General features: G+C 38.3%; 1 protein-coding gene across 7 annotated transcripts in view; it reads right to left on the bottom strand.

The window, feature by feature from the left end:
- Positions 1–16,369, bottom strand: part of UBR2 (ubiquitin protein ligase E3 component n-recognin 2) — a 95,624-nt gene that overhangs the window by 47,805 nt on the left and 31,450 nt on the right. For 5 of the 7 annotated variants that reach the window (XR_008425592.2, XR_006655113.3, XM_053914193.2 and 2 more), the window contains exons 5-12: positions 15,784–15,914; positions 13,770–13,908; positions 13,106–13,168; positions 11,556–11,676; positions 9,958–10,065; positions 9,247–9,335; positions 8,058–8,156; positions 53–216 (exon numbers count right to left, since the gene is read on the bottom strand). Coding sequence is in view for 5 of the 7 variants with exons in the window: in XM_053914193.2 (XP_053770168.1) it covers positions 53–216; positions 8,058–8,156; positions 9,247–9,335; positions 9,958–10,065; positions 11,556–11,676; positions 13,106–13,168; positions 13,770–13,908; positions 15,784–15,914 (914 nt within the window). In the remaining 2 variants the exon portion in view is untranslated. Of the gene's footprint in view, positions 1–52; positions 217–398; positions 536–8,057; positions 8,157–8,225; positions 8,325–9,246; positions 9,336–9,957; positions 10,066–11,555; positions 11,677–13,105; positions 13,169–13,769; positions 13,909–15,783; positions 15,915–16,369 lie in introns of those variants that run through there. The other 2 variants (XM_053914194.2, XM_024557750.4) reach the window with 2 other exon arrangements.

Here is a 16,369-nt window from a genome sequence, read left to right as displayed (position 1 = left end):
CACTGACATTTTACAAGTCGCAACTGGTTTGTAATTAAAAACAAAAGCTTACTTGAGGTCTAAAATAAGGCTCTGAACTCTCCTGAATTTGAAGGCTTGTAAAGCAGTGTACCGTTCAAACTGAAATCTGCCCTGAGCGTCTCGATGTCTCAGATGATCCATAAAAGTCTTAATGATAATGGTCAGCAGGTTTTCTTCCGTGATGAGCATCCGAGCCTAGAACAAAGTGTATCAGAGTATATATGCCAATCAAAACCTATTTCCTAGGAAGCTAAAAAACAGTCACCAACATTGGTTAGAGCTTTTGGTTTAAGCTTTTCAACACAACTACAGTATAACATCATTAATGCATTACTGTGTAGTTCTGAATAACAGTTACTTACTCCAACTGCCACTTGCATGAAGCGACAATTATATCACGGAGAAAGATGCCAGAATGTTAGGAGACAGATCCAAGGCTCATTATTCAAAGACAATTCAGAGTGGGGGGTCTGAATCAGGCTGCAAATTTTCCTTAACTGAGACATTTAGACACCTATAATGGTATGGTATAATTACTCTAGGGTCCAGAGGTTCACATCACAGATTCTGTAGAATTCAGTATCAAACCGTATTCCTCTTAATCTCCTTAGCTGAGATTTAGTTTTTGTTTCTAAGTATAGATATACATATCTATGTATCTTTGAATAAACAAATATATATGAAGGATGCAAATAAAAGGCAAAAAATAAGTCCTAGTTCCTGAGGTCCCCCTCGCAAAGGCAATCTTTTAGCAGTTTTCTTACATGTTCTTTCAGAGATGATGTATGTTATGTGTAATAATAAACATGCCTATACATATATACACATATTTACATTTATAATACATTGGTTAAATAGATAAAAGTATGGATATGTACAATTATATCTTCCCCACTCCCAAAGAATACCGTATTATAGACACTGTTTTGCACTTTTTTTTCCCACTTGATATATTCTTTTCTAACATACTTTATTAGCCAGGCCCTCAGAGGTGAGATGTTTGCTTTTTCCCCAGTCTTATGTTACTACCAAAGGCGCTGTAACAAATACCTGCTCTGTACAGTTGGAAGAATATTCGTAATTTCCTAGAAGTACAATTACTGGGTTAAAGTGTATGTACATCATAAATTCTGACTGATATCACACCAAACGGTGCCCTAAAGGGAGCTTAGCAATTTGTATGCCCATCTACAATAGGTATCTTTCCCCTCATGCCCTCGATGCCAACGCAAATTTCAAACATTTTGCCCTTCACCATTCTGATGGGTTTAATTTACATATCTCATGAGTGAAGTTGAACATTATTTCTTAACAATTTGCAGTTCCTTTTTTTTTTTTTGCTCCATAGTAAAGTTAGAACTTTGAATGCCGCACAATTACTCTGATATGAGAAGATCATGGGTTTCCCCCACTTATATATCCTAACTAGGTTCCAAGTGGTTACTGGTGCTGGCTGACTGCTTCCCTAGGTCTGACACTAGCCAGTGTCAGGTTTGCTAGCAACACAGAGAGCTGCATCAAAGTGCAGGACCCAAAAATGCAAAAGGTAAGTCTAAGAATATAGTAAAGTTGTATTCTAATGGAGAGATTAAATTCTCAGGTACAGATAAGGAGAACATCTATGTAGTTATTTTTGAAAAACTTAAAATTATCACCACCTTGCTAGGACTTAGGCCCCCAAGAAGCTCAAAAGTCAACAGGATTACAGCTGTTAATCTTCCTAGACAGTGAAGACTAAGGTCAAGTTTGAAGGAGGGGAGGTGTTGACCAGTGATTTTTGTGTGCTCTATTAGTTGATTTGAGGAAGAAGTTAAGTGAGTATAATGACCTAAGGAAAAGCTCTGTAGAGCCCTCTTCCTAGACTTGTAACAGGCAGTAGAAGGAAGTTTGGTGGAGTGACAACTTAGGATTGGTGGAACGTAAATCTCACTAACCAAGGCACTGACTAGTAATTTCAGTTTCAAATGAATGCGAAGAGATGGTTCATCCACTATACAGTTCTGGATTGGACTCTGTCTTTAGTGAGTGCCAAATAAAAAATCAATAGGATGGCCCATGAGTACTGTCCCATTAAGGGAAGTTATTCAGGCATTTCTACTTCTAAAAAGGTAACTAAAGAAAGCACATATTTTCTAGGGTTAAAACAGAAAAGAAAAACAAAAACTAAGTGCTTGGCTTTATCACCTGATGCCTAGATTGTTGCTAACTTTTCAACGTAATTTTCAACATTAAAATTTTTAACATTATATACTTCTAGTACTTCTTACCACTCACCCTAAAAAATACTTGATTTTTATGCTTACAATTAACTTTGCTTTTAAAAAACACTACTGGTATTTACCTTAATTATAGTCTTCATTCATTTTATGTAATTCCTATTTAATTTTGTGTTGCAAGGCTCATTACATACATAACAGCACAGTGAACATGGGCCAAATGCCTCCTAAAGACTCTGAAAACACTTCACTGAGTAATAATGGCCTGCGCACAGAGTTTTAGTTCATCTGAGTGTGACAGCATACAGGGATGGAGAACTCTAATGAGGGCACACTAATAACATAAAATAAGATACTCTAATCACTTGAATTACTACCACCAGTTCATGACAAAACTATTTAAAGATTTTACTCATTTAGAGAGATGGAAAGGGAGGGAGAAAGAGGGAGAGAAACGCCGTTGCACGAGAGATACATTAGTCACATCAATCGGCTGCCTCTCACACATCCCCAACCAGGAACCTGGCTCACAACCCAGGCACGTGCCCTGACTGGGATTCAAACCTGTGATGTTTTGGTTCGCAGGCCGGCGCTCAATCCACTGAGCCACACCTGCCAGGGCTTGACCCAACTATTCATAAATAAAGACTGTGTTAACTGTAAGGTAATTATGATTCAAAAGACAGCAATAAATGGGACTCTATCACTGCTATAAAACATTTCACTAACACACAGGCAAAGTGATCTTTACCCAGGGATGTGCATAGGAATTAATAATGGTGCTTTTCCAAGAAACTATAGATGTACTCTTCGGCTTCTAGGCATGATGGAGAGGGTTGAAGCTGACCATCATTTTTACCAAGAACTAGAAAAGGCCAATTTAAAACAAGTTTGGAATTATTAGAGAGCTGCTTGAAGCACCAAGGATTTGAGGCAATAACACCACAGAGAAGGGTGGCGGCAGATAAAGGTGAGCCATCACCCTGTACCTCCTTTTCCCGCAGCATCTGACTCCTCTGGGAGTGGGGCAAGATGGGACTAAAGATCCCAGGAGTGTGACAGAGCTGCCAACAATAGGGAAAAAAACCCTGTTGAGATTTTACAAAGAACAGAAGGGTGGAAACCAAGTCCAACTTTCTTCCAGTTCTCCCCTTAAGACATCTGCAAAATTCTGAAGCTATGCAAGCCAGTGGTCTAAGGAGGAGAGCAGGAGGCGGTGATGAGGCACTCTCACTGAGTCAACGAGACTCGAGTCCAGGACCCTACAGAAGGGAGGAACTCTAGTGAACGCTCCAGGCTCCAAATTGGGGGTCCTTACAGGGTTATGTCCCAGGGCTGAGGATAAATCCGAAGACAGTCTTTTGTTAATCCTCACCCAAGGATAAGCTGTTTTGGTTTTAGACAGAGAGAAAAGGAGAGAAACATGGATCAGTCGTCTTCTGCATGTGCCTCGACCAGGGACTGAACCCACAACCTAGGTATGTGCCCGAATGGGGGACTGGCCCCGCAACATTTTGGTGAATGGGATGATGTTCCCCCTAACTGAGCCACCCGGCCAGGGTGAGACAGTCTCACCAAAACAACCTTGAGTCATGTCAATTCCTTACTCAATTAAGGTGATCGGCCTTGTTCTATCTGCCTAATAACATTAGGGGCAACTTCTATGGAGAAAGAGATAATGCAGTATGTAGATCTTTTAATGAACAATGTTCTATTCAAAGGCAATGAGGCCCTGACCAGAGTGACTCAGGTGGGTTGGGCATTGCCACACAAAGCCAAAGGTTGCCAGTTCAACTCCCGTTCAGGGCACATGCCCGGGTTATGGGCCTGGGCCCGGGCCCGGGCCCGGTCCCTGGTTGGAGCAGGTGTGGAAGGCAGCTGACTGATGTTTCTCTCCTTCTTTCTTCCTCCCTAAAAACAATTAAAAAAAAGAGGCAACAAGAAAGAGAGATTGGGGCAGAAACCACATTTGAAGAGAGAATGGCTCCAAATTTCCAAAACTAGTGAAGGCACCAGCCTAGAGATTTAATATCCACAAATTCTAATATCTATAAATATAAAGAAAACCACATCTAGGTAAGTCATAGTAAAACTGCTGAGATTAAGACAAATGTCAGTAAAAAGTCGTTAGGCAGGCCACATGCCTGAAAATGAAATCAAACAATAAAAACAGAACTACAGATTATCAGATAATGGCATTACCAGATAACTTTAAAATAGCTATGATTTACATATCCAAGAAAGTGAGGAAAAGAGAATTTCCCCAGAAAACTGGAACCTATTTTGTCAAAAAAAGGACTTTCACTTCAGTGTTCAGGGAAGGGTAGACATACTTTTCTCTAGTCTCCCCACTACGTCCAACTAAAAACTGGACATTACATGGAGAAGGAACACCAGAAGACTGAAAGGTGGAGAGAAGAAGGTTCACCGGCCAGGAACCTCGGAATCCAAGGAGAGACGAGGATGAACTTGTTTGTTTGTTTCCACCTCACATACCCCAGACTTGGAGCTGAAGAACTGGCAACTGGTAAATGCCAACGGGCACAGACTTTAAAAAAAAAAAAGCCCAGATAAAAGCCTGACCTCCAGCCCCAGGAAAGGAATAACCGAACAGACAGAAAGCTCTGGTCTGGCCAGCCACACCACAGAACATTCCGTGGCTCCATCCCCACCAATGCCCGCAGAGGCAGAGGCGGCGTGTAGACTTCCACTGTTGAGAGGCTGAAACCTGGTGCTTGACTGCAGCGAGTGAAGGGTGCAGGTGTGACCTCCAGGGCACTGCCACCGTCACAGACCAGCAGCCTGGAAACTGCCAGCTTGTTGCCAGCTGTCACGAGAAGTTTGCACAAGAAGGTAAAATCAACTACTCACGACAGTTCCGTTCAGCTGCCTTTTTTTCTTCATGGCAAGATTTTTGCTGAGTAGTGTGTTGTCTCACACTCTGGTACAAACAGTGTATTTTCTAACTGACACTTGGAGTAAAACTGCACTAGAGTAACCCTTAAAAGTATTAAATGTACAACTAACAAGTCAATATAGAGGAAACATGAAATAATAAATATTTAACCCAAAGGTAAAAAAGGAGAGAAAAAGAAATAAAATTGGTCAAAGAGAAAAAAATCAGAAGGTGGTAAATATAAAGCCAAATACATGGGTAATTATACTAAATGTGCAGAAATCTTATGAGATAATTCATAATGATAAAAGGCTCAATTTGGGAAGTACAATTCAAATTTGCACACATTCGATCACATAGCTTTAAGAATAGGAAGCACAAACTTAGAGGAGAAAAAAATGAACAATCACTGTGGGAGATTAACATGCTTCCATAGCTCACAGAACACGTAGACAAAAAAAAAATTGTAAGTATATAAAAGACTTACACATGAAAATGAACAAACTTGGCCTAAGTGACATATATACATAAACACTGAGTCCAGTAATGAGAGAATATACATTACTTTCAAGTACGCAATGAACATATACGAAAGCCGACAACATTCTGGGCCATAAAGCCAAGTCTCAACAAATTTCCAAAGGACTAAAATCAGAGTATGTTCTCTGAGTACAGTGAAATTAAGCTAGAAACTCAGAAGAAAATAAGAAGAAAATGCCCAAATGTTTTGAAATTTAGCAATATACAAGGGCAGGGAGGTATAAGGGGGTTAAATGGTAATGGAAAATACAATAAAAAAAACACAGAAGAAAATTTAGCAATATACTTTTAAGAAGTATAATCACAGAGAAAAAATGAATTAAGGAAGAAATCACAAAGAAACTTAGTTTCATTAACCAAATAATAAAAATATGACATAAAATTATGGGACGCAGCTAAAAAGTTTGTTTAGATGGAAACTTGAGCCCTAAATGCACTTACCAGAAAAGAAAGGCTGACAGCCAACGATTTAAAGATCTATCTCAAGAAATAACACAAAAATGCATCAACATGTGGTGAATAAAAGTAAAAATCCCTCTCATGCCTGATTTCGGGGGAAAAGCTTTTACTATTTCGCCATTACACAGAATGTCTGCTTTGGGGTTTACGTTTTGTTTTGGTTTTAGGTACTGTATTGAGGAAAAGTTGTTCCCTTTTCTTCCGAGTTTGCTGTGAGGTATTCTTTGTCTTAAATCATGAATAAGTGTTTAATTTTCATGAATTCAGGAAAAGCATTTAATGATCTTCCCCTTCCTTTTTGTCTGTTAATAAGGTGAATTATCCCAGTTGATTCTTTTTCAAATGTTATACTACTCTGAGATTACAGAAATAAACCAAGCTTGGTTGTGATGTATTGTCCTTTTTTTAAATTTTGGTTTGATTCGATCTGTGTGACCTCATTTGTGGTAATTAGATGGTAATTTTCTTTTCTTGTAAATTGCCTCATTGGGTTTTGCTATCAAGATTACAGAGTACTGAATTAAATTGGCAAGCATTACATATTTTCTTTCTGTCTTCTGAGGAAACTTATGTAAGACAGATGTTATTTCTTTCTCAAATATTTAAAAGAATTTCCCAGTAGAGCCATTTGGGCCTGGGGATTTCTTTATGAGATTTTTATACTAATTAAAATTTTCAATGTTATGTTTCTCTTTTAATAACTTGTTTTATCTCAGGAATTTCTTTTCATTTCATCCAAATTTCTAATGTTATTAAGTTGGTCCTAGTATTATCTTATTCTCTATTTAATATCTGTAAAATCTATAGTTTTGTTTAAAGTTAAAATGTTCTGTTTTTCTTATTATTCTTAATAGGGATCTATCCCTTTTTTTGCTGGGTTTTAAAAGCACCAACTTTTGATTGTGTTGGTTTTTCTCCTTTGTGTATTTATTTTGTTTTATTAACTTCTGCTCTTTATTATTTCCCCTTTTCTACCTTTTTTTTTAGATAAAAGACATAAGTTGTTACAATGGCGTTTCAAGGCTGGCACTGCCAACTCCTACCTTCCCCCACCCCCAAACTCATTGACCCTTCTCCCCACTCACTTTGGCAATACTAGCTTGGTTTGATTCTTTCTTCCAAAATGCCAGGTGCACGTTCATCTTAGAACTCCTGTACTTGCTGTTCCCTCCACCTCGGAGGCTCTTCCACCCAACACGCACACCACTCACTCTCTCTCTTCCTTCCGATTTGTTTATCATTGCATTCCCAAAGCGCAGAACTGCGCCTGAGAAATAATAGGTGCTCAATAAAGTTTTGTTAAACAAGTTAAATAAATTTTAATTACCGAATAGTAATAAAACAGTGATGTCTTCTGGAGCAACTGATGAAATTTAGTACAAGACTAATGACCATGATTCCATTGCCTTAGCTACCCCTCCCCCTCATTAGGGGCAGGGACCTCTCAAAAATCTAAGATTACATACAATAATATGCTGTCTGTTTCTATTGGATAAATTTGTTAAAACAATCAGCTTAATTTTAAATCATCAGTTCAAAACCTTGGAGAATATGAGATAGTACAGATTAAAGAAAATGACTTTTTTTTAAGATATTTTATTTATTTATTTATAGACAGAAGGGAAGGGAGGGAGAAAGAAAGGGAGGGAAACATGAATGTGTGGTTGCCTCTCACACGCCCCCTACTGGGGACCTGGCCCGCAACCCAGGCATGTGCCCTGACTAGGAATTGAACCTGTGACTCTGGTTTGCAGACCAGGGCAAAATGAAGGACTTTTCCCCCTTCAGATTGAAGGTATCTGATCACCCGTTAATAAAATATATTATTCCATTCAGGAATATACAGATCTTAGTTCTCTACTATTTTAAGGCTTTACTTCTGGTAACAGAAAACAAAGAAGTTCTTCTTATCTTTCAGTACTTACAAGTGAAGGAACTGTGAATATCTGAACCGAGAGGTCTGCGACTGAAAACTCTCTGTCGTGGTCATCTGTCACATAATCACTCTGCAAACGCTCATAGTTCTATTAAGAAGGCAAAAAAAGGCAAGGAGTGCCAGCTATCAGTCACAAAGAAAAGCAAGCACTACTCACCAGAGTAGGTGCGGTGAAGAACTGGACTGACAGAGCAGTCACGGACACTGCTCGCTCGTGATCATCCTCCATAAAATCTCTCTGCAACTGCTGGTAATTCTAAACAACAAGGGGAGATTCACCTCTAATCCACAGTGGCCAAATGTTTACGGGTTATAACGAAAAGTCAGTGCGGGAGGAGTCAATGAGCTAACACTGTAAGAACCGTTAACTGGAATGATTTCTACCAAATAAACTTGTGTATAAACATGAATTCACTGGACAATCTGTTCAGTCACAAACGGCAGTGTATGAGCAGAAAGAGGTAACGGCTGCGAGAATCCTGGGACATCACGATACACCGGAGGGGCTACACACAGCGCTTTACACTGTTACTGATAAAACCAGACGTGTGCTACTTCTGGGTATGCAGCAGAATCACCCGACGGCTCTTTCAAAGCACACGGGCTTGACCCCCAATCTTGGTGAATCTGCTTCAGCAGGTTTGAGAACAGAACACAAACACATGTATTTTGAAAGAACTCCCCAAGTGATTCTTACACACTTCCCTGCTTAATAACTCCTACTTCAGGTGAATTAAAAAAACCCAAACCAGTTAGCTTCATCATATGCCGCTAAAGGAAGAGGAATGTAAATTCAATCTTGTTTGTGATTGTTAAATCACATCCATGTATACTTATTGTTTCAACTAATAGATGATCTCTTCCTTGTATAAAATTTTAACAGAAATAACACCATAACTCACAATGGATAGGTTTAAATTCTTCACTTATCACTTCATATCACATACACTGTATGGATGGATATTCATATTATCATGGCAGATGATGAACAAGAAAAGCCTTACTGAATTTTATTTTACTGATAAAAGATAAAAAGGTCATTTATGAAGTTGCTTAGACTTTAAACTCAAAACACTGTTAGCTGCTGTTTTGCAAAGCCTGGATGTAGTCACGGGCGACAGGTACTCTGTACATAACCTGACCACTCGGTGCATCTTCAAGTCTGTGGAACCACGTACCTTTGCAAATCGGACAGCAAACAGTTTCTTGTACTTCAAATCCATGAGCAGGCTGCTCATGAACAACTGGTGATACACGCTCCTCGCGCCTTTGACAAAAAGAGCAGGCATAAGGGAAGGGCGTGGAGAGCAAGCTGAAAATTATATTCCCAAAGTTTTTAAAGAGTCAACTCTACTTTAAAGCTCAAGAACAAATCTCTACACGTGTTCCTCGGTATAAAATACGTATAATCTGCTTCTTAGAAATCAATTTTTTCTAAACAGTTTCTAACAAAATATAGAGGTTATTTAATTTGGGTGATGGGCCCCCAAATCTGCCCCCCCAACAAGGGATAAGATTGCATGTGCTAATTCTAAAATCATACTTATTAAAGTATCTTCCCAAATGAAACAAAACAAACAAAACAAAACACCTCTAACAGCCGTGACTGGAGTGGCTCAGTGGGTTGGGCATCGTCCTGCAAACCGTTAAGGTCACCAGTTCGATTCCTGGTCAGGGTACATACCTGGGTTGTGGGCCAGGTCCCTGCTTGGGGACGTGCGAGAGTCAACCAATGGATGTATCTCTCACATCGATGTTTCTCTCTCTAACTTTCTCCCTCCCTTACCCTCTCTCTAAAAATAAATATGTAAAATCTTAAAAAACCCACTTGAACATCCTAGTCACCTATGTAGGTTCCCCAATACCTTGAAAGTAGTTGAGAGACTCACCTTTCCACAATTTGGAATCATTAAGCATCAGTCTATCCACGAGAGAAGAGTTTTCACCATCTGGCCCTTCTTGCAACCCGACTTGACATAGAATTCGGCGAAGACCATCTTAAAACAAGAAGACACATGGTCATGAAATAGCAATTTCCAATATTAAAATAAAATGACATTTTAGCAGAAATGTTCAAATGGGCCTATGGAGTTTTACATGTTTTATCAAGGGTCAAATTTATCAGAAAAAGTAAACATATTAACTATTTTATTAACATTTGCATTAAAAGGAGAAAAATTCCAAATCTTACATTATTTACCAACTCTTATTCCAGAACATCAACATATGTCTATCAGAAAGGCAATGACGTCATATGCTATAAAGAATTTGAAGAGCAAAGCATACAAAAACCACTAAAATACTGTTCTTCAAACACCAATGCCAATTAAATCATGTTATAGCAAAACTGACAGGTATAATTTATACACACGGTGCTACCATTTCCAGGAAAGAAGGCACGACCTCGGTGCTGTAATACGCACCAGTCCTTTTGTTAACGCCATGCCGAACGTGCATCGTGGAACAAAACGTCCCTAGGTACCTATCTGTGTGGACCTACTGTGTGAGAGGCCCTGGAGAACCCCTTCCTACATCCTCCAAATACTAAACTTAAAAAAAAAGTTGCCCAAATATTGATATAAGCATTAACACAACCAAAATTTGAACACATTTTGGTTTCATAATTTATAATTTAAAATCACTGTTTTAGCTTTTATAAGCACACAAAATAATCAGAAAAAATAGAGTAATTTTTACTATAGCAAATACTTGGCATAGAGGCACCCAATGAAAAACATCAAAACTTAAAAAAATTTTCTTTATAATAAACATTAGAACGTCACTTATCCAAACCACCTCTCCTGCCTGAAGTACAGTATGGCAGAGAGCTTCGATCTACTCCTGTTTTACTCTTTAGTCTAATTTTTATACCAAAATGTATTTTTGGCATTGAACGTGAGGATTCTAATTATATTACCATTAAATTTAAAAGATTATCTAATTCATATACTATGGGAAAACAAAAAAAACCAAAACACTGAATGAGTAACTTCAAATTCGCAAATTTTCAGAGTTGCAAATTATTAGAAACCAGAAGTCACAGGAGTCAAAATAAAGATATCAACACGAGTGTTTTATTCTCTAAACTGCTAACCATCCCTTAGGTTTTATTTACAGCAGCATTTTCCAGTTTGCTGAGTGGAAAAGAGTTCCACAGATGCTCCGTTAAAAAAAAAAAAAAAGTTCTTTTATCAAGTTGTGAGATTTAGACTCCGTTAGCATGTTAAAGTCATTTACAATTGTTAAAACCCAATGTATTCTGCATTCATCTTAATACAAAATTCTTTGTATGCATATTAAAAAAATCCTGCGGGTCAAAACTTGAGAAACACAGGTTTTTTCTGTGCATAAAGATATTCTAAGATGGCATTTTAAAATGTGAAATTAAAGCAAAAAATTATTCCACTTGATATTTTTTCCAAAACAGTTTTGCAAGGGCATATGAGTTCACTGTATAGTCAAGCAGCATAAGCTTTTATGAACCTACCTGAGTATCCAATAATGCTTCCCAGCCAAGACAAAAGTTTCAACCCAAAATTCTGATGCGCGACAATAGATGAATGCATAACTTGAACTTTAAGTGGCTTTGTCTGTCTACTGGTATTTCTCTTAAAAAGAAATGGCAGGATGAAAAAACAAACTTAAAAGGACTATTTTACAGAAAAGAGTATTTTTATTTCATGTAACTACAAAGTATTATTATCTTTAAAGATTATATTTATTTTTAGAGAGGGGAAGGGAGGGAGAAAGAGCGGGAGAGAAACCTGGATGTGCGAGGGTACCATTCATCCACATCCCATTGGCAAAAATTAAAAAATTTAACAATGTATAGTTTTGACAGAGCTGTGCAAAAATAGGAACTCTCATATACTCGTGGTGGGAACATACACTGGTATTACCATTTTGGGGACTAACTTGGTGAAATGTAATAAAGCTGCAAATACTCATACCCTAACAACTCAGGAATTCCATTCTTGGTATAAACCCTAGAGAAACTTCTGCATCTTTGCAACAAGGGACCAAAATAATGTCCACAGCAGGACCGCTAGTCATAGCAAAACTGGGAGTGTCTTTACTGTCCTTCGACAAGAGAACGGAAAAACCATGGTATAGTCATCAACGGAATACTTTACGGGTACATGTATCAACACAGACAAACCCAGAAACAACACTGAAATGAAATGGCAAGTTGCAGTATAAAACATTCAGTATGAATCTTGTTACATAATTTTCAAAGGCTTCCAAATCAACATGTAAGGTTGACAGATATTTAATCGATGCAGTATAAAGGTAGCATGGCACGAGAAAATGGATTCGTGAAAGCAGTTATCTCCAGAGAGAAGAGGAAGGGAAATGAAACTGAGGGATAATGCAGGGGCCTCTATACTATTTCGTTTATTTAAAATAAATATAAGAAATAATGTATGTAATATGGGTACACAAGTGTTACTGCGCTATTTCAATTTGTATCTGTGTATTAAATACATTTCACAATATATAAAATAATTTAAAAACATTTACATAAAATGCAGTTACAGGTAGTGAAAAATAGTAAGTGCTAACTTTTAAAAATAAATTTAAATGTTCGAAGTTTTCTTTTAGAGAAATAATACATATAATAAATGTTAAGATATGCAGCATACCTTGCTATAAGATACCAAGAAACAACTTCCCCTGAATTTTAATCCTGGTGCTAAAGGCCAGTTTAATTCTTAAAAAGTAAGGTGAAGCCCTATCGAAAACAAGACAAACAGCAAAAAACTTTCTAAGATGTTTCCGATGAAGAAATAAGAAGGCAGAAAGTACATGTATGTCATCTATACATTCATTTTCTATATTGGTCTTACACAGCTTTAAAATAACTAGTTAAAGCAGTAATGCAATACTCAATAAACTTATCTTCAAACATGATTTTGGCTGATGTTGGCTTTACATTCCTGAAGGCAGAAAAATGTTTTTCATAAATGCCAAAATATGGAACTAGTTTTAAACTAATAAAAAATAACAGTGTAATAAGCATATTTTAAAATTACTTACCACAATTACGGATTTTGCTTGCTCACAATACTGGAAATCTCCGTATCTAACAGACCTACGTCCCTGTAAACAAAGATATTTAAAATTAACTTGTAAAAATGTTATACTCAGTATTAATAACTTCTGAACCAGTAAACAAATAAACATACTTAAGCACCCAACTCTGATCAATTTTTAATATTTATACCATTCATTCTATTCAGATGAAAAATAAGTAAAAATTATTTTCCTTCAAAGTTATCCCAACATTTTTAAGCCATTAATAAATGTATTTTCTGGACTAACACAACATTTATTCTTTTAGGCTGCTTTAATTTTTTTTTTTTTAACCAGCTTAAAAAAGAAGCTTATTTAGGACACGTAATCAGATACTGTCACTGTTTCTCTCTGGGGGTACAGCGCCACACCTAGGCTGCTATCATTTCTATTTTCATAACTGAATTTGTCTAATGACTGGGTAGAACGAGAACAAGTGTATCTACATTTTCTCCTAAACTCTCTGACGGCAGCTTATCGTTATACCCAATATACATTTGGGCCAACAGTCAAATGCAATTGGAAAAAGAGCCTATACATATATACCTCCAACTATATATGCTAGGATAACTTATCTGTAGTAGAAGTTCGAATTATTATGTGATGCCAATACAATAAAATCACTTACATCTCGATCTACTGTAGTTGCAAAGCCAATGGCTTCTTTCTGTGTACAGTTAACAGCTTTCTGAAGAGTATAAATAACTTGTTCATAGGTATGCACCTCATCATTGAACAGCATACAATAGTAAGTATCACTCTTCTCTCTGCGGAATGAAATATTAGTGACATGTTATCTATGTGCTTATTTCCTGCTCTAGGCTGATTCACGAAGAGCGTACTTTGCTCTAGGGAGTGTGCTAGGTACTATGACAAAGTCACCCATGGTCCCCATTGCTCTGGGACACTACTGGCTGGTGAGGAAGACTGATGTTGGACATTTAATTCTACGTCAGCTGGCTTTTATCAGGAGCAGGATGCCAGAGCTGGGTAAAAGCGGTCTGGGAGTTCGGAGAGGGACTGCCAGAGACGTAATCTCAGACCCAAAGCCAGAGGTTCTCCAAAGGGGGCAACTCTCCTCTCAGCCCCCCAGCTGACCACTTCACACTGTCTGGCGACAACTGTGGTTGTCCTGACCGGGACAGGAGTGCCACTGGAACCTAGCGGGTAAGGGTCAGGGAGGCTGCGAGCTACACTACAATCCACCGGACAGTCCCACAATGAAGAGTTAATCTGGCCCCAAACGCCAGCAGTGCTGAGATTGAGACACCCTGAGCTACAGGGAGGTGGCAGCGGAGGCCCTGCAGCAGCAAAGGCAATGAGTAGGCACAGGGAGGAGGGAGGAGGAAGGAGACTGGTCTGGAAAGAGGCGGAAATCTGAAAGACCTTCTCATGCATCTCGGTTGTGCCATCCCAAAGGCAATCAAGGGTTTGAATGGGAGACACTACGGCCAGTTTGCCCTGCAGAGTGGAGGATGAACTGTGAGGGACAAGAGTGGGTATGGCCGTCCAGTTAGGAAGGCCATGTTGTCCGAAACTGAAGGTAAGTCATTTAGACGAGCACAGTAGTGATGGAGACGAACAGCAGAACGACGTGATGGAGGGAGAGCCAGCTGGACCTGAAATCTCAACCGATGTGGGCGATGAGGTGCCCGGGCGGGTGGAACGCCACTTTCTAAGATGGGAAAACGGTACAAGAGAAGCAAGTGGGATTCTTTTCTCCTCTACGCTAGTGCCCGGAACCTACAATAAAACCAAAAATAAAAACAAAACTCTTCTTTTCTGGGGTCTAAATTTGGATCTTGGATCAACGGCTCCCAACTTGAAGTACATGAAGATGAAGTCATTTTCAACATTTCCAGAAAGGTAGAGAAACACCTCATTTTACTAAAACACTTAGTCCATAACGAATTATCCCAAACACTGTTGAGAAAGCAAAACAGAACTGCCACTGACGCCCTTCAAACCCTCCCTCCAACTTGTACTCAACTACGAAAACAATTCTAACCAGCCTGGGCAGAATTAGAGGACCGCTTAGGGTAGGCACACTGGCAAGGGAAGCCAGACCTTAACCTGAGCAGGGCTACGGCAGGGTGCGGGTTCCAGGCACAAGTCTGTGACCTCCTCACTAATCTGAGCACAAATGGCAAATATGTTAGATATACACTAAAAGAAACTCAAAGTGTAAAATATGTTCAATAACATTTTAGAATCAAAACGGCTAAAACTGAGTTTGAGGAGTTTGGGCATTTAGTCAAACCAAAAAAAATCACATCAAAGAGCTCATTCCCTACTCCTATCTCACAGACAAAACATGAAGAACTATAGAATTAACTTACACTTTTATCACACAGAGGAAATCGCCTGTGTTGAAACCAGTGGTTGGAGCCTTGATGGGGCTTAAACATGGCTACTGACCCGCTAACTGAGACAGCCAAGAGGGAGAAACCTCTAACAATTAAGTGGATCATACATATTTCAAAAATATAAAATTAAGGTTGTTGTTCTGCTGAAAATCAATTATTACAAAAGACTATGTTCTGTCTAAGATGTATTAAAGTTAATATGAAAAATGAGAATCAAAATGGTTAAAATCAAGTGTGAGCCAGTACAAATATAAAAAATAAATAGGTTACGCTTACACCATCTCTAAATCTGCTGGCAATTCACTTTCTTTTTCCCAGGTTAATATCTCTACTGCATAATGAAACATAATAGCAAAAATGCTGTAAGTTCTTGCTATCACATCTTCTGGTAAATGAACAAGAGGATCCTGAAAAAAAGAACATTAAATTAAATACAGTTTGTTAAATGCACATCAATTCTCCGCTTTCCCATTCTACCTCCACCCCTCCAAATACTACTTTTGTAAAGCCTGACTGATTTTCCAGCTTCAGCTTCTCTGCAATTTCATCCTATACATTACATCCTACCAAACCAAGCCTCCTAAAACGTTCCATTCATTATAATCCCAATTATTGAACCGAAATATTCAGTGGCCCTCCCATGCATAATGAATAAACCTAAAAACTTCAGAATGACATCCCAGGATCTTTAAAAACTAACATCAAATCGCCTTTAATAAGTTTCATGTCCGGAAATCCCTGATTTCCGGAATTAACAAAGGAATATTATCTAAGGACAATCAATATTTAGTTGTAGACGCATGAAGGAGAGCCTGATTTTGAGGATTATAAGGGGGAAAGTGAGTGTAAGAATCATTCATAT

The sequence above is a fragment of the Desmodus rotundus genome, chromosome 11 (genome assembly GCF_022682495.2).
Source record: "Desmodus rotundus isolate HL8 chromosome 11, HLdesRot8A.1, whole genome shotgun sequence".
Taxonomy (NCBI): Eukaryota; Metazoa; Chordata; class Mammalia; order Chiroptera; family Phyllostomidae; genus Desmodus; species Desmodus rotundus.
Note: the sequence above shows the minus strand (reverse complement) of the source record. Positions and strands in the feature narration are given on the sequence as shown.